This window comes from Dermatophagoides farinae, chromosome 10 (genome assembly GCF_024713945.1).
Source record: "Dermatophagoides farinae isolate YC_2012a chromosome 10, ASM2471394v1, whole genome shotgun sequence".
NCBI lineage: Eukaryota > Metazoa > Arthropoda > Arachnida > Sarcoptiformes > Pyroglyphidae > Dermatophagoides > Dermatophagoides farinae.
The window spans coordinates 464,032-481,719 of NC_134686.1; the positions used below are offsets into that span (position 1 = coordinate 464,032).

A 17,688-nucleotide genomic window follows, 5' to 3' on the forward strand; every position below is an offset into this window, starting at 1 on the left:
CTTCAGATCGATAAAATACAAACAAACAATGGTTTTGAATTTTTTTTTAGAACTTTTTAAAGAAATTTTTTTTTCTATTTAAATTTAAAAATTTTCAATACATTCATCTCGCTATAGTGTATCAATACAGACTGTGTTTTGTATATATGTTTGTTTGTTGTGTGCACATATTGATGGATGTATTGCTTAAACGTGGCTATACAAATCTGGTTAAAATTGATTCTGGTGGCCAAGCACGTGTATATAAAGCTGAACATGTACCGGATGGTAAATTGGTTGCAATAAAAATCATTCATGTTGAAAATCCAAATAATACAAAATTAGATGATGATCTTAAACGTGAATTACAAATCATTAGCAATGTTCAACATCCAAATTGTATTAAAGTACATAAATTATTACGGTCACAGGGTAAAGTTTACATAGTGATGGATTATATGATCAACGGTACAATCGGTAGCCGAATACGTAATGATGGTGAACTTTGTGAATGGCATGCACGACTTTGGTTCTGTCCAATAGCTAGAGCGATTAAATATTTGCATGAACATCGAATTGCACATCGTGATCTAAAATTGGACAATATATTGTTGGATTCACATTGGAATCCAATATTGACGGATTTTGGTTTCAGTCGATTTGTCAATATAATGGATGATGGCCAAATACAGAAAAGCAATACCTATTGTGGAACACCATCGTATAATCCACCAGAAGTGTTGAAACAAATTCCATATAATCCTTTTGCTGCCGATATCTGGTGTATGGGCATTATGTTGTTCATTATGATCAATAAAATCTATCCATTCGATAAAAATGATCGTGAAAAAATGTATGAATGTCAAATATCACGTCGTTATAAATTACGTGATCAAATTGAAATGAAATCATCGATCGATGTAAAAGATTTAATAGATAGACTGCTTGAACCGAATCCAGATTTACGACCAACCATACATGATGTTTGTAATCATCCATGGTTTCCTATAGTTTTAAGGGAAAATGAATTTATACGAAAACAACGTACAACAACCGCTACCGGTGATCAACAACGACCATCATCACCAGATCCACAACAACAACAACAACAATCAATCGATATGACTAAATCACCTGGAATTGATGGTGCAGTTCGAAATACAAGTACGAAATTAATTATGAAAGCTTTTAAAAACAAACAACCAACAATGGCAGCGATACCACCAACAACAATAACAAGAATGAAAAGGTGAAATTTTTTTTCAACACACAAAAAAATTCAAATAATTTTAAATCAAATAAATTCTTCATAGATGGCGTGATCTGTTGTTTCTGGCTTTAATTTTTTTTTCATCCACGCAATCTCCAATCGAGATGACGATGGCACATCAATGTTGTGAGCGACTCCATTTTGATTTTGTTTTTACACACTCATACTGTGTACAGGCAGGCACTCGAATTGTTGGCTTTGTCTTGTCTTTTGTTTTCAATTAAAAACAAAAAAAAATTTTTCAGTCCACACCAACGTTTTCATTTTCATCTAAAAATTGATCGATATAATAACGATAACGATATGCCTATTGTACCATCTGACCGCCGTAACCGTGTATTTATCGGTGGAATCGGTGATCGTATCACTAAAGAAGGTTTGAATTTCATGCATAATCTTGAATGATTTCATATTTTTTTTTTTTTTTTTTTGAATCCAAAGATATTGAAACCGAATTTGGACGTTTTGGAAAATTGACCAATGTTTGGGTGGCACAAAATCCACCCGGTTTTGCTTTCGTTGAATATGATCATATTTCCGAAGCAGATCTGGCCGTAAGCGAAATGAATGGTAAATCATTTTTAGGTTCGACCAATAAAATTCGTGTCGAACATAGCCATGGCGGTAAATCACGAAATGGACGTCGTGGTCCAGGTGGTGGACGTTTTGATGGTCCACGATCATCATTTGGTGGTGGTGGTGGACCACCACGAAATTTCAGTGGTGGGGATGGCGGTTATCGAAGCAATGGCGGTGGATACCGTCGAATGGGCCGCGATGGTGCATTTAGCGGCGGTAGTGGACGTTTCGATAATGGTGACAAACGACGCCCATTCCAATCTGGTGGCGGAGGCGGTGGTGGCCGATTTTCTTCTGGTGGTGGTCCACGTTATGGCCGAAATGATCGCCCATATGGTGGTGGTGGTGGACGAAGATCAAGATCACCAAACGGTAGAAGGTATATATAATTGCAAGCAATTTTTGAATTAATTTTTTAAATTCATATTTATTAATCTTGAATTTTTCTTTATCTTTTGCAATGCGTTTTTTTGTTTTGGTTTCTCTTATCTCGTATATACATACATAATTCATCCACTATCATATTGCACTTCCTTTGATCGCTCCCTTTTTTTTTGACCACTCTCTACCCCTTGCTCACTTATAGGTGATTTTGACATTCCAATCTATTTGTTCCTTATATCCTACTACTACTTAATTAATAGTATCCACAAGTGCCAAATTTATCTCAGTGAGCAAAAGAAATGAACAGAACAAAACAAAACAAAAAAAACGACGATGATGATGATCCAATTTTGATCACCATTTGTTGTCATTTTATGATTTGGAATCGATCGCAATCGCAATTGATCGCATAAGAAAAAAAAATGATCGAATATTCTGCTCTCTATATCTCGTCATAGAAATGAATTGTGGTGTTTATGTGTATGTGTGTGGATCGCTCTCACCATTCAAATTCTCAGAATGAATCTCCACATTTATATCGCATGTGATAATAACTTTTATATCGATCGCTATTTTTATGTGACACAAAAAAATATGGTCACAGTAGCATTTTCGCTTCCAATTTTTTTTTTTTGATAAATTTTTCTAGTCTCTCTCTATATATATATATTAATTATTCCAATCAACAACAAGATAATCTCCTCTGATAATTGATAATTTTTATCTGCCTCTGCTACTATCGTATATATACCTCTATATATATCTCTTATTTTTTTTTTTAGTTTTTTTGAATTTTAAAATTGCGTTTTCATCAAAACCAAACAAACAAACAAAAAAACTTTTAAATGAACCACTAACGAACAATATTCTTCTTGATTTATTCTTCTCGTCCCTCTTTTTATTATTATCGTTAATTAAAAAAAAAAACAAAAAATAATTCCCACCGACGAATCACCATCGACGATAATGCCAAAATAAACAAACAAACAAACAAAAAAAAATTCTTCAAAAACTTGATAATGATCTTCAATCATCATAATATATATCATCGATTCAAATATTTGAGACAGTAACAAATATCCACCACGTGTTGAACCAATGTCGCAAGGTTTCTCGCCAGTTGGCGGTGGTTACGGAAATCCAAGGTATTTGTGATTAATAAAAAAATTAAAAACTAAAAAAAAAAAAATACAAAACTTTATCCTTCTCTACCTACAATTCTGATTCTTCCATTTTTATTATATCATACAAAAAAAAGCCCATACTGAATTTGAATCATCTCGCGCATTTAATCTACTACTACTACTACTACTATTATTCAACCAATCTTCAATTTTTAATCATCATTACCATCAACATAATCTTCATTTCGTCAAGTTGATTCAATTAATTTTACCTACTACTACTACTACTAATAATCTTGGTCTACACAAACACCACACACACTCATCATCCGTAATCAGAATCAATGGTCAAAATCATCTATAGCAAAAAAAAAAAAAAAAAAACGAAAATTGAAATTTTGAGAGTGTTTCAATTTTTTTTTCCGTTTCATCGTTATTCATCGATCCATCGGCCAATATATTATATTTGTCGTCATTCATTTTCTGTGCATCTTTGGTATACAAAAAATTTTCTTCTTTTCCCAAAGCCAATAGATTTTGATCTAGTTTTTTTTTGCTATCATTTCGAAATAAAAAAAAAAATTTCATTCATTCATTCATCGATTTTAAAATTTTATCTTTATCTTTATTTTTAATTGATAATCCTATCTATTTGGTGTGGTGATCATCATGACATTACAAGATTTAAGAAATCAAAACAAAATGAAATATTCAAAATTGGAAAAAAACGCACACACACAAAACAAAGAGAAAAAAAAACAAACATTTGGGATATATTTTTGTTTTTTGTTTTCATGGGCAACTGTCAATTCATCATCATCATCATCATCATCATCAACGGATTAACGTTAAGAATTCTTCGCGTGTTTTTGGATTATCACGAAATTCACCCAACATACAACTGGTTATTGTTTTACTGTTGATTTTTTGTACGCCACGCATTATCATACACATATGTCTGTTGTTTTTTTTTAAAGAAAAGAAAAGAAAAGAAAGAATTTATCCAAAATTTAGTTCTGGATCATAACTTACGCAGCTTCTATAACAACACCAACACCAGCAGGATTAATCGCTTCGGTTATTGCTGTAGCAATCTGTTTAGTTAAACGTTCCTGTACCTGTAAACGACGTGAATACATTTCCACTACACGAGCCAATTTACTAAGACCAAGAACTTTTTTATTTGGCAAATATCCAATCGATACCTATATTTAATGTTGGAAGAATTAAAAAAAAAATCAATGTTGGAATGTTCAATATCCATATATATATCCGGAACATAACATGGTAGGCCGTAATAATTGTCTTTTTTTTGTTGTTGCTATTGCTATCGTCATTCAATATTTGGGATACAGGATAAATTTCAGTTCAGTGATTCGATTCTTATAGAATTTATTCTTTTTCTTTCTTTTTTTTATTGATCAAAAGAATAATGAGATAAAAAAAAGTGAAATCACTCAATAGAGTATCATATAATAGAATGAACAATTGTTATCATCGTTTTATTCAATATGATGATGATGATAAAATCTTGAATAATAATTGGATGTGCTTTTCAAATTCTTTTTAGTGGGAGAGAAAGAAAAAAATAGAATAAAATTGATAGTTCTCACCATAGTAACTTCCTATTATTATGAATTATTATCTTGAATATAGAGTGAAAATGGCCAAAAAAAAGTGGATGGTATTTCATTTTCGCTGTTGCTATCTTTATTGATTTGTGTGTATTGGTGGAAACAAAGCAACAACAACAACAACAACAACAACAGAAAAAACGGGTCAATCGACAAAAGCAAATTTCAACAAAAAAAAAAAAAAAAAAAGGAAAAGAGCAAATGTGAAATTTTTCGAACAAATCTATTCAATCGAATTGTCATGTCAATTGATTTTGTACAATCATGATTTTATCTTGATTGAAATCAAAAGATTTGGTCTAAATTATCGATTCTATGACTATTATTATCTGATTGTTTTCCTATTTATTCAGAGGTTCGAGGCCGTTTCAAGTTTTCATTTCTATCTGTCTAATTTTCCCAATGACTGATTTAATTTTATTTATTATCTAATTGGTGTGTGCGTGTGTGTATGTGTACAAGTGCACTATAGTGTATGTAATTGACAATCAATTTTTAATTGAACAGAAAAAAAAACAAATCCAATGTCCTACTTACATGTCCAATAATTGGTGTTAAATGATGTTCACATAGGGAAAACATTTCAATATCTTTGACGATGACCATTTCATCATGATCTTCATTGAATATGGCATCATTTAGTATATCTAGAAAATACAAAATACAGAAATCAAAAAATCAAAAATCAAAATTTGAAAGACAGACAAACTTAAAACTTGCCCTCAAGTTTTAAATTATAGCCACATGTATAATAACGAAATGCTTTTGCTGCACGTTCAGGTGTTTTATACAATCCTTGTCGTTTGGTTGGATCTTCACCAATATCCAAAAGAATATTATGATAATGTTGTGATAGCCGATCAACAATCAATTCACGATCTTCATTTCCTTTTGACATGTATTCATCATATTCTTCAGAATCATATCTAGTTGCCGGATTTTTAAGTCGATATGGTTGTCGTTTTTGTGGTGATGATAAAGCCGTGGTGGTGGTTGTGGCCACAATCATATCATTGTTGTAGTTGTTGTTGCCAATTTTGACCGGTGTGTTGGTGGTGGTCGAATTAGAATTTGTTTGTGACATTTTTTTTCTTGAAAAAAAACTTTACCTGCACGAAAAAAAATTAGATTAATCGAATGGAATGTATGGGATGTGTCGAAAAAAAAACACGAATACTTAGGGTAATGTGTAGATGTAAATTGTAAAAAAAAAATCGAATATCATGAAACTTTCGAAACTCGTTTGATTCTCTTTGTTTAAAATACTGATGATGATGATCATTCAGCAACAACAAAAACGTAAATGATGAATATCGGCAATCCACACAAACAATTTATTATATGGCCATTTTTCGTTTCTGGAAATGTCGTCTTCTTCTTCTTCTTTTTCGTTTATCTGATCGATCGTTTTTTTTGTTCGTACTTTTTATTTATCATCGATATCATCAGCATCTCTACCATATCATCATCATCATCATACAACAATGTAACGGACGAAGAATGACGCAGAAGCAACGAAAAAAAAAGAAGGTGGACATTTTACCATTTCAAAATATTTTAACAACAATAAATGGTGAGAGATGGATGGATGAATCACATGCTCATAACGTGAACACAAAAATGTTCATCTTTATGATTCATCAGCAGAGATTTTTTTTTTTTGTTATTACAAACTTTTTCCCTTCTGTTCTGTTCTCACGTGAACTTTTTTCTCAACAACAGGTATATGATTGATTTTTTTTTACATTTCAAATTGGTCATCATCATATCTTATCATCATTACATATCATCATCAATTTTTTAAAACAGGATGATGGATGGATGGATGGATCAAATCGATAAAAAAACACGAAATTTTATCATATACACTAAAAGCATTTTATACTGTGGCCAATAGATGGCGCCAATTGAATTGATATGATTCACACATGATAATTTTTGGAAAAATTTTTATTTTTTGCATATTTTTTTTTTACAAATCACGAATTATAAACATCAGAAGATATAAATTAAAAATGATGATGATTGATGAAAACAAAGCTTTTTTTCCATTTATTTATTATTAGATTCAGCCAAATGTAGTTTCATTTGTAGTTGCAAATTTTCCCAAGTCAAATCTTTGGCTTTGGCTTTCCAGAATTCAGTTTCCAAAGTAGAATTTTCTTCCATTGTTGTATTGGTTGTATTGATTAATTCAAGATAAATTTTAATAATATCACCCAGATTGGCACGAGTACGACAAATTGGACAATATTTAGTCGATCTTGAATCATCTAACCATTGTTCAATACATTTTTTACCAAAAATATGACCACAAGGTAAACATACAATATCATGTTCATTATTATCATTCTGTTGATTCTGACGAAATTTTTCCAAACAAATTGAACACGTATTCTTCACAGGCAAATATTTGATATCTGTTTGTGTTTGTTGATTTTTAGAAGAATCCTCATTAATAACATTATTAGATCCATGATTATTAACGATATTTGATGATTGATTGGAATTATCAATTGAAGAAAAAGAAAAATGATGCATCCGTGATGCATCCATTCCATCACTCTGATTATCATCATCATCGTCATCAACAGCGTAAAAAAAAGTATCTTCTTGTTCTACTTCACTTGAATTTTGTTCAACATTGTCATCGATTTCAGTTGATTCATCAGTTGATTCATCTGAATCACCATAACCGTAATGGTCTTCTTCTTGTTCTTCATCATTGTTGTTGTCGTCATCATTAAAAATTGTTTCCAAATCATCAGATGATTCGTGATTGTTTTCAGAATCATAATTGCAAAAAGGGCTACTATAAATATAATGACCCCAATCAAAATCATTATCAGAGTTTAAAGAATCATGATAATCAGACGAATCTTCGAAATCAGACATTTTACAAAGAAAATTTGTTTTCTTTTAAATTATAAAAAAAAACAAGCAAATTGAGCACTTTTGTTCCGGACCTCGAATGATGCAACTTTTAGTGTGATATATTTCTAGAAATATTTTTTTCAATTTGATGAATTGCTTTTTCCATTAAAGTTTCCTTGTTAAATTTCGAATTTTTTGTTTTTGTTTTTGTAAAATTTTCTTGCTCTTGATGATATATATGTTAAGATCATGTGGTTTTCTCACAACTTTGTCCAACAAAAACATCAACAATATTAATGGTAAGAAGAATCAAACAATTTATTCCATTTTTATTTTTTTAATAATTCATTTTCTTCCAATTTTACCAAGGTTTTACGAACATCATGAATCATTGCATTGATCATTGAATTGATTCTGTCGTATTTGTCCATGATGACAATTTATTTTGATTTTTTGTCTTTTTTTTGTATATTAACAAAATGAGAACAACAGGAAATGATATCTCAATACCACCACCACCACCACCAATCCATTCAAACCAATCAATAAAATGAAATGGAAAGAAAAATTTAGGTCGATATTCGAGTAAAAAATGAAGAAATCTTCAAAAAAAAAAAAAATTTCTCATCATCATCTGATCCCAATTGAATGAATGGATGGATGTTCAAGCTTCTCTAATGATGATCATGTCTATCGAATGATAAATGACAATTTCAATTGGTTTTAATTGAAAAAAAAATTCAATAGTCTAGCCTTGACGATGATGATTGCATATATGGAACATTTTATGATTATAAATGAAAAAGATTTAAAGATTCACATTCCATTCATCCCATTGTATTTAAATGTAAATTTAAGTTTTCATCATCATCATCATCATGTTTTCCTTGTAAGTAAATAGTGAATTTCTGATTTTGGATTATTCATAAATCATAAATCCATTTTTTTTTTTTTGACTTTGAACTTGATTTTTTTCTCTCTCTCTTTCGCTTGTTCGATTTTTTCCGATTCTAATTTATATTTTATTAATAATAATGTTATCAATCATCGTTTATATATATCAAATGATGACAATGTGGATGTATTTTATAAAATTGATTTTCTATCTTGTGTAATTTCATTGATTTCGGGTTTTTTTTACTTTCTTTTTCTTACAGGCTACTACTACTATTGCTGCTGCTATAAACCAACACAAACACTGTTTGAATATCGTTCGTTTACATTATTGATCATCATCATATACCTTTGCAATCATTATTATTATCATCAACATTATCATCATCGTTGACATATGACAAATGTTGATCACATTTTGTTTTTTTTTTTTTTTTTTTGGTACATTAATTTTCAAGAGAAAAAAAAATATTTCGATCAAAATAGGATCAATCCATTTGAAATGAAAATAGAGAAAATATATGGCAGCACTACTGTTTAATTGGCTGGATCGATTAAAATGAATGAATGGTTGATTGATATTGACTATAATCGATTCATTTTATAATAATAATCGGGTCGATCAAACATAAATAGAAAGAGAGAAAGAGAAAAAAATCGATTCAAAGATAAAAAGTAGAAAAAAAAGAACAGAGACAGAGAAATCATGATCGATTTTTCTGTTCTCTTTGGTTCGTTTGGTGGCAATCATCATCATCATCATTTATAATCATCGTATGGAGAAACAGATGAATAAATATTTGAAACAAAAACGTCAGTCATTTGATTTTTGTGTGCCTCAAAAAAACAAAATAAAAAATAAAAAAAAAATGGGCCATAAACAACAACAACAACAAAATAATAATTTCGTTATCACAACAACAATACAGTAACAATTTGTGCCCAAAAAAAAAGAAAAAAAAATTTCATATATATCATTTTAATCGTGAAAATCATCTCCAAAACATCATCATCATAATAATAAACATTTCGATTCGATTACTGGCTTTTTGGTTTTTTTTATTCGCTTCCAAAAAAATGTACAATGTAACATGGAAAATGGAAATTTAAAGTTTCCATCATGATGTAATGGATCCATTTTTATTTGATTAAATATTGATAACAACATGTTCAAGTTTTTAACCTTGAATGAATTCAAGGTATACCTACTACTAGTAGTAGTAGTGTGTATAGTTCATCTGGAAATTGATCCATATTTTTTTTTGTTTTTTTGTTTTTGACTTTCATTGCTACTCAATTATTCATCAGATAATGGTTCCCGATAATTTTCTTTTTGTTTGAGAAAATTTTTTTTTTTTTTTGTTCACCGTACAGGTGGAAACCGCGTCATAATCATTGAAATTCTGCCATTCTTGCGTGTGTGCATGTGTGTGTGTGTGTGAAAGCAATAAAATTTGCATACAAAATGGTGAATAAAATTTTAGAAAAGGCAAAAAAAAACCAGAAATTTTTTTTCTCTCCCGAGAAAACACCGCTCAAAGCTATTTTTGGTGGAAAAAAAAAGAAAAAATTCCGGTCTTTAGCCAAAAACCAGAATTTATTTTCTTTGTTTTGTTGTTGTTGTTGTTGTTTACAACAGCAATTGATGTATTGTGTGTGAGAATTTTCTGTTTTATGACGACATTTAATTAGAAGCAACGAACAAAAAAAAATGAAATTCATATGAACAAGAATAATAAAGAATAGTCAGTCATGTAATGAATTTTTTGTTTTGTTTTTTTTTCTGGTTTGATTATCACGTCGCAGAAAAAAAAGAAATGTTCCATTCTATAACGAATGATATTCTCTCTACTGGGAAAATGAAAACGGGAAAATTCCATCAATTTTTCTTTTTTTTTTTTTGACCATCAAATATTACAACTTAATCAAAATGTTTTCCATTTTCAGGATTTATTCATTGAACCGTTCACTACACACCGTCATTGTATGAAAAATGGCTCAAATGATCCATTGAAACACATGTATATATATGATATATGTGTGAAAACACAGCATCCACTAAAATGAAAAAGAAAAAAAAAAATTTTGGAGAAAAACCACAAAAACAACCTATGTGAATGTTTTTTTTTTATAAATAAAGAAGTAACGGTATATTTTATTTTATTCCTATCTTGTCTTGTCTTGTTTATTAATGCATCCATAGAATATCTTCGTGAATGATGATGACGAAAATAGTATTTTTTTTTTCTACACCAAAGAAAAAAAACCATCAAATGTAGATGTAATCCACAATGTAGATGTAATGCAATGAATTTTTTTTTCCAGTGTCGACACACCTCTTTTGGTCACACATATATACTACATCTACATTGTTGAATTGGGTTTTTAATTTCTGGTATAATAGATTCAACTACTACTACATTGATGGATGAGTATTTGAATCGGCGCGAATTTTTTTTTTTGCTATTCAGATCGATGTCTTGTTCTCGTTGTGTGTGTGTGTGTGGATCTTTTTTTTTCTTCATTGGATTCAATACCATGAAAACAGTGTGTGTGATGACGACCAGACCATTTGTTCTGGTTTTTTGTTAGACAAGTTTGATATAAAAACCTAATGCCATTGCCAGAAGAAAAAGAAAAACATGTTGACAACAACAACAATAACAACCACAACAACAACAACAACAACCACAACAACAAGACTACTTGAATTCAAACGACGATGACTTGGTAAATGATCAAAGATTTTGATGATCAAATGTGATGCATGTGATTTTTTTTTGTCGGCTGATGGTGATGATGATGATGATTAAATCAAATGGATTCTAAATTCAATTCTCTGTCCAGTGCGATATTTTTTTTTGTTTGTTTGTTTGTTTTTCTGAATTCCGTATTCCATTCATTAGTTTATAGTGTGTGTGTGTGTGTTTGATATATGTAAAATTTTCATCTTAAAAATTCAACTTTAAAAAGGAAAAAAAAATCCAAAAACTTTCATGTTCTCAAATGTTGATTTGGATTTTTTTCATATCCAGTGTATTATCATTAATCACATCAAGAAATTTTTTTTTTTTTTTTTTTGGTGATTGTGAATCGAATCAATAATTTATTCATCCTGTAAAGATCAAAGACACATTATCAACATCATTGCTTCAAAAACATTATAATATATTTCACGTGCTTGTCATGGATTGAATTTGAACAAAAAAATGAAATGAAGCACTAACTATTGATTGTGTGTGTGTGTGCGTAGGGGTAAGTGGTAAATTTCCATTATTGTGTGCATGTGTGTGTGTGATTTAAACACACACACACTGACACTTGAATACTATTTGAATGTCAATATCATCAATCATTTGTCGTGGGGGGAAAAAAACAACCTACATCCAATGAATGAATGAATGAATAAATAAAGGAGAAAATGAACAACAAAAAAAAGTTCCATAATGGTTGAACAATACAAAAAAAAAACAAAAAAAACCTCCCGGCAATGATTTTCATTGCACTATTCATTGATCATTGATTATGATGATCATTATCATCGTAGTAAATGTGAATGAATGTTGTTTGTGAGTACAAATTGAATAGTGATGAAATCATATAATCAACAAACATGTACACGAACGAACGAACGAACCAACTATGATGATGATGATGATGACATTTTAATTCAATGATTCATTTATGATATATACATGACTTGTTTATTCAATGTTTCGATATATGAATCCAAAAAATTCTTTTGATTATTAAAACAATAATATATTAGAATCGAGAGAAAAGATAACAAATGTTTCATTGCCAGTTTTTTTTTCTATACAGAATTTCACTTGTAATGATTCTATTTTCTCCATCGTCATCATTATAGAATCAAGTTTAATTCTGACGTTAATGTATGTTTGTTTGTTTGTTTATTTTTGTTCACCATCACATTATTCTATAATTCATTAATGATTCTTTTATGATTCGTTTAAAAAGTTTCTCTTCTCCCCCCCACACCCAAACTTTAACTTTGTTTTCTTCTTTATCAAAGAAAATAAATGGGGCAGGATTTCCTTGTTTTTTTTCTGTTGTGTTGTTGTTGTTCATTTTCCATTATATTCTCTTAAATCTCTGAGATTTATTTTCGTTTCCCATTCACAATACACACACACACGCATACACGGATGATTTTTCACTATTTATGTTCTTCCTGGAAATTCTCAATGTCATTTTCTCAGTATGTGTCTGTTTTATATACATGTGTAGCTGCTGTATACCAACCAGCTAATCCATCCATTCATATACTAAATGGATGAAATTGAAAAACAACAACAAGAAACAAATGAAAAAATCACTAATCTTTGAACTTTTATTTTTTCCTCCCCATTCCAATTAGTAGTAGTCAAATTCATCATCATATAGTAAATGTTGAGATAGCTGATTGATTAGTTTGATTGACAGTGTGTGTGTATGTGTGTGTGTGTGTGTGAATATGTGCCCAGTTAATTTAGATTAATGAAAAAAAATGACGAAAGAACAAACAAACAAACAGAGAGAGAGAAAAAAAAATTTTTTTTGATGACTTTGAATATTTGACATTTATCGTTATCAATTTTTTTTCTTCATTTACATAAATATAAATCTAAATATAATCAGTCATCAGTCATTTCAATTTCACACATCGATCAATCAATCAATCAATCATGAAATCACGAAACATGTGCTAAAATTTTGATTTTCGTTTATTTTTCGTTTTATTTTAGATTTTTTTCCTATTTTTTTTTTGTTTAGTTTTTTTTTGACGAAACTTGAATTATTTTTCTTGATTCATTGATACAATTATTATCGACAAACGAATTGAGTTTCAAGAGAAAAAAAAATGACGAACAATAAAACAGATGCGGTCCATGTAAATGGAACCACCGCTCACTATACAACGAATGGGCAGCTTGATCCAACGACAATGACAACACCATCATCTTCATCATCATCATCATCAGCGTCAGCATCAGCATCAGCATCAGCATCGACAATTACATCACCAATGACGAATACAACAACAACAATGACAACAGATTCACAATCAAAAACATTAATAATACAGAATGGAAAATCAAATTCAATTCCATCATCATCATCATCATCGAAAATTGAATCGTCATTACCAGAAAATTATCGTCCACGTGAACAATGGGCAAATAAATTGGAATTTGTATTCGCTTGTATGGCTTATGCAATCGGTCTAGGAAATGTATGGCGTTTTCCATATCTATGCTATAAAAATGGGGGTGGTAAGTTTTATTCTGTCTATTATTAAACATACGACGTCACACCATAATACGTTATATTTATTTGAATGTAACAAAAAAAAATGATGTGTAAATTCTGTACGTGTTGTTTTTTGTTTACGAATCAAAGTTGTTGTTGTCATGGTTGTTGTAAAGAATATAGGAATTCAAACGAAAGAAGAAAATACCACTAGAATTTTGTAGTATTGACCTAGAAAAAAAATTACACTGTTTTTTTTTCTAGGCCATTATTCCTTACGTAAATGTAAAAAAAATTTGCGAAATTTTCATTTGCTCTTTTTTTCTGGATTTATTTCATGAATAATTCATGCCATTTGATCTGGATTCTTTGTGTGTGTGTGTGTGTGAGTGAGTGTTTATTTGATCAATGAAAATTTTTAAATCAAAATTCTTGAAAAAAAAAGATTGTTTGGCGTGTGAAATTAAAATTTTCAATTTTTTTTTGTTAGTGTACACATGTGTCTGTAATTTATTTTTTTATTGGCAGAAATCGTGACCCAGAAATGAAAATTTATCGTCAATCTAGAATTGATTGAAAATTGATTTGAATTTCATTTTTCCATGGTTCCATCTGTCGTTTTTGATTGTAATTAATATACGATTTTTTTTCCATTTGTCCAGGTGCATTTTTCATTCCATATTTCATTTTTCTTGTATTTGGCGCTGCACCGATTCTTTTTCTTGAAGTGGCCATTGGTCAATATTTTCGTCAAGGTGGTATTACTGTATGGCGTGAAATTTGTCCATTGTTTCGTGGCATTGGTTTCGGCACTATTACCATATCGTTTATATTGAATTGTTATTATGTTGTCGTTATTGCATGGGCATTACTTTATCTTTATTATTCATTACGTGGTGATCTATTATGGGCTAGCTGTAATAATGAATGGAATACTGATCGATGTTGGACACAATCAATGAATACTACGGCACGAAATGATTCCGTCAATTCTGTGATTGAATTTTGGGAACATAAAATATTACAAATTAGTCCCGGTATTGATCAACCAAATGGTTTTCAATGGGAATTAGTATTGACACTGGCAATTGCTTGGATTTTATGTTTCTTTTCCATATGGAAAGGTGTTAAATCCACTGGCAAAGCTGTTTATGTGACTGCTGTATTTCCATATGTGGTCATTACGGCATTATTTATACGTGGCATTACATTACCAGGCGCTAGTGAAGGAATCAAATTTTATCTGTATCCAGATTTTTCACGTCTTAGTGATTCACAGGTATGGATGGATGCTGGTACACAGATTTTTTTCTCCTATGCAATAGCGCTTGGTTGTATGGTTGCATTGGGCAGTTACAATACTTTTAACAATAATTTCTATCAGTAAGTTTCGTAATCATCATTTTTGTTTTCATTCACTTGAAATTAATCCTTTCTTTTTCTTTCATTGTAGTCAATTATTGTTTTTAACTGGTGCAAATTCCGGTACATCTGTCTATTCTGGTTTTGTCATATTCTCCATTTTGGGTTATATGGCACATGAACAACAATTGAGTATTGCCGATGTTGCTGAATCTGGACCCGGTTTAGCGTTTATCGCTTATCCACGTGCTGTTGCAATGATGCCTGGATCATCATTTTGGGCCGTAATGTTTTTCATTATGATCTTATTATTGGGATTAGGTTCACAATTTGTTGGTGTTGAAGGTTTCGTAACGGCTATGGTGGATTTATTTCCACAATATTTACGCATTGGTAAACGTCGTGAATGGTTTATATTTGGTGTTTGTATTGTTAGCTTTTTGATCGGTTTATCCATGGTCACTAGGGTAAGTTACTGAGAAAAAAAAACGAATTGAAAAATAATTTTTTTTTCTCCAATTCATCATAGGGTGGAATGTATGTTTTTCAATTATTCGATTATTATGGTGCAAGTGGAATGTGTCTGCTTTGGTATTGTTTCTTTCAAGCCATTGTCATTGGATGGATTTACAGTTAAGTGAAAAATTGAACATGACAAATTCATTCTTATTTGTGGAATTTTTCTGTTTCATTTGACTAATGTAGAAGCCGAAAATATGTATGATAATATTGAAAAAATGATTGGTTTTCGTATACCGAAATTTTTCCATTATTGTTGGAAATACATTACACCCACTGTTATCGGTGGTACGTTTGCATTCTATTTGATTACATATAAATCAATCAAGTAAGTTTGAAACGTTGAAATGTTGAATTTGGCCATTTATTTTTCACATAATCAAAAAATAACCATACAGATATAACGGTACATATGAATATCCATGGTGGGGTATTGTATTCGGTTGGATGTTGGCAATGTCATCCATTATGCAATTGCCGATTTCAATGCTGTATTTTTGGTTCACGGCACCAAATATACCAAAAGTGAGTAATAATAGTACATGACAGGATTCCATTCTCATCATCTGAAACTTTTTTTTTATTCTATTGCAAACAAACGAAAAAAAATGCAGAAATGGACATATTTGACCACTGGAAACAAGAATCTTGTTCATGCAACACCGCATAAAAATTTCAACAACAAAAATGATAACAACAACAACAACAACGTGAATGGAAAAATCAAAGATATTGAAATTGGAACATGAAAAAAAACTCAACGATCCAATTTGTTTTGCAAATCAATTACGATGCAATTTGAATATTTTTTTTCCTGCTCATCAAGTTTGAAACAAAAAGAATATTCTCCGTGATAAATTGTTTTCTCAAGACACATACACACACACAGACAGATACAGATATAACACTAAACCAAATCAAATCGTGTACAAAATTATTTTTCGAAGAAGATCATTTCATCTGTTTTTTTTTTTTTTTTGCTCATTCATTCAAGAATTGTGAAGAGAGAAAAAAAATCGTGATCATAAATTATTTTGTCGGTGTGTGAGTGTGTGTGAGATGATTGACACTATAGTTGACAACAACAACAAAAAAAAATATCGTTATCATTATATTCCGAACAGTGTATTGACCTCAAAATATGACTATCATGAATTTCTATCTATCTATCTATCCAATTATTAATCATATGCATTTTTTTTTATTTTCTTTTATTTACGATTAGATATTGTTATTGTCGTGTGTGTGTGTGAATCCTCAACAACAACAATACAGTGAACCCAGTGATATTTTTCACATTCAATTCAATTTTTTTTTTGGTTTTATTTCATTCATTTAGCTATTCATGAATTCACTGATGACCAAACCCCACCCCCACCATCACCACCACCACCCACAACTAAACTAAATTGAAATTAATCCCAAAATCAAATGAAAAATTGTGTGTTCATTCAATATTTGTCCACAAACAAAAAAAAACAAAAATGTCCAAAAAAAAAAAATTACTGCGATTTGATTGTTGTTGTTTTTTTTTTGTTTTTGCATAATGTTTTTATCTTTATTTTTATTATTCAGATTCATTATCAATTGTCTTTGACATGATTGTTGATTATTAACTTTAAAAAAAAAATTGACAAATAATAATAATAAAAAAATTTTTAAATTTAAAAAAAAATCAAATAATTAAATGAACGAAACTATCGATAGTTTGTCAACATTTTTTTTCGGCTGCTATGTGTGTGGGTAGTAGCAGTAGTAGTAGTAGTAGTGGTGTTGATATGGTCACAATCAAATTGTTGCAATTCTGAATTCGATATGT

General features: G+C 30.2%; 4 protein-coding genes across 10 annotated transcripts in view; 3 read left to right on the forward strand and 1 right to left on the reverse strand.

Moving 5' to 3' along the window:
- The first annotated feature begins 44 nt into the window (after positions 1-44).
- Positions 45-1,321, forward strand: LOC124489801 (testis-specific serine/threonine-protein kinase 3-like). Its single transcript, XM_047052190.2, has one exon. It carries the CDS (start codon positions 147-149, stop codon positions 1,230-1,232), a length of 1,086 nt encoding a protein of 361 aa, XP_046908146.2. The 5' UTR covers positions 45-146; the 3' UTR covers positions 1,233-1,321.
- Positions 1,322-1,393: 72 nt separating this feature from the next.
- LOC124489804 (uncharacterized) lies at positions 1,394-3,947 on the forward strand. Of its 3 annotated transcripts, none has more exons than XM_047052193.2 (4): positions 1,394-1,625; positions 1,691-2,207; positions 3,283-3,357; positions 3,471-3,947. In XM_047052193.2, the coding sequence occupies exons 1-4, from the start codon at positions 1,553-1,555 to the stop codon at positions 3,478-3,480; spliced, it is 675 nt and encodes a 224-aa protein (XP_046908149.1). In that variant the 5' UTR covers positions 1,394-1,552; the 3' UTR covers positions 3,481-3,947. The 3 variants fall into 3 exon arrangements, 2 of the variants coding, with proteins under 2 accessions (XP_046908149.1, XP_046908151.1); XR_012832464.1 differs by having other exon boundaries at positions 1,396-1,625; positions 3,279-3,357; XM_047052195.2 differs by lacking the exons at positions 3,283-3,357; positions 3,471-3,947 and adding an exon at positions 2,415-3,183.
- On the reverse strand, positions 3,938-6,656 carry Pu (GTP cyclohydrolase punch). 2 transcript variants are annotated; one of them, XM_075734848.1, is made up of 5 exons: positions 6,148-6,654; positions 5,691-6,079; positions 5,508-5,617; positions 4,369-4,541; positions 3,938-4,294 (listed from the first exon to the last, which is right to left on the reverse strand). In XM_075734848.1, the coding sequence occupies exons 2-5, from the start codon at positions 6,052-6,054 to the stop codon at positions 4,171-4,173; spliced, it is 771 nt and encodes a 256-aa protein (XP_075590963.1). In that variant the 5' UTR covers positions 6,055-6,079; positions 6,148-6,654; the 3' UTR covers positions 3,938-4,170. The 2 variants fall into 2 exon arrangements, with proteins under 2 accessions (XP_075590963.1, XP_046908153.1); XM_047052197.2 differs by having other exon boundaries at positions 5,691-6,656.
- Positions 6,657-11,203: 4,547 nt separating this feature from the next.
- LOC124489798 (sodium- and chloride-dependent GABA transporter 2) overlaps positions 11,204-17,688 on the forward strand; it is a 28,428-nt gene continuing 21,943 nt past the window's right edge. Inside the window, exons 1-9 of one of the 4 annotated variants that reach the window (XR_012832461.1) lie at positions 11,204-11,468; positions 13,484-14,011; positions 14,651-15,371; positions 15,442-15,817; positions 15,880-15,982; positions 16,056-16,197; positions 16,268-16,394; positions 16,484-16,994; positions 17,095-17,544. Coding sequence is in view for 3 of the 4 variants with exons in the window: in XM_075734840.1 (XP_075590955.1) it covers positions 13,600-14,011; positions 14,651-15,371; positions 15,442-15,817; positions 15,880-15,982; positions 16,056-16,197; positions 16,268-16,394; positions 16,484-16,618 (2,016 nt within the window). In the remaining variant the exon portion in view is untranslated. Of the gene's footprint in view, positions 11,994-13,241; positions 14,012-14,650; positions 15,372-15,441; positions 15,818-15,879; positions 15,983-16,055; positions 16,198-16,267; positions 16,395-16,483; positions 17,545-17,688 lie in introns of those variants that run through there. The other 3 variants (XM_075734840.1, XM_075734841.1, XM_075734839.1) reach the window with 3 other exon arrangements.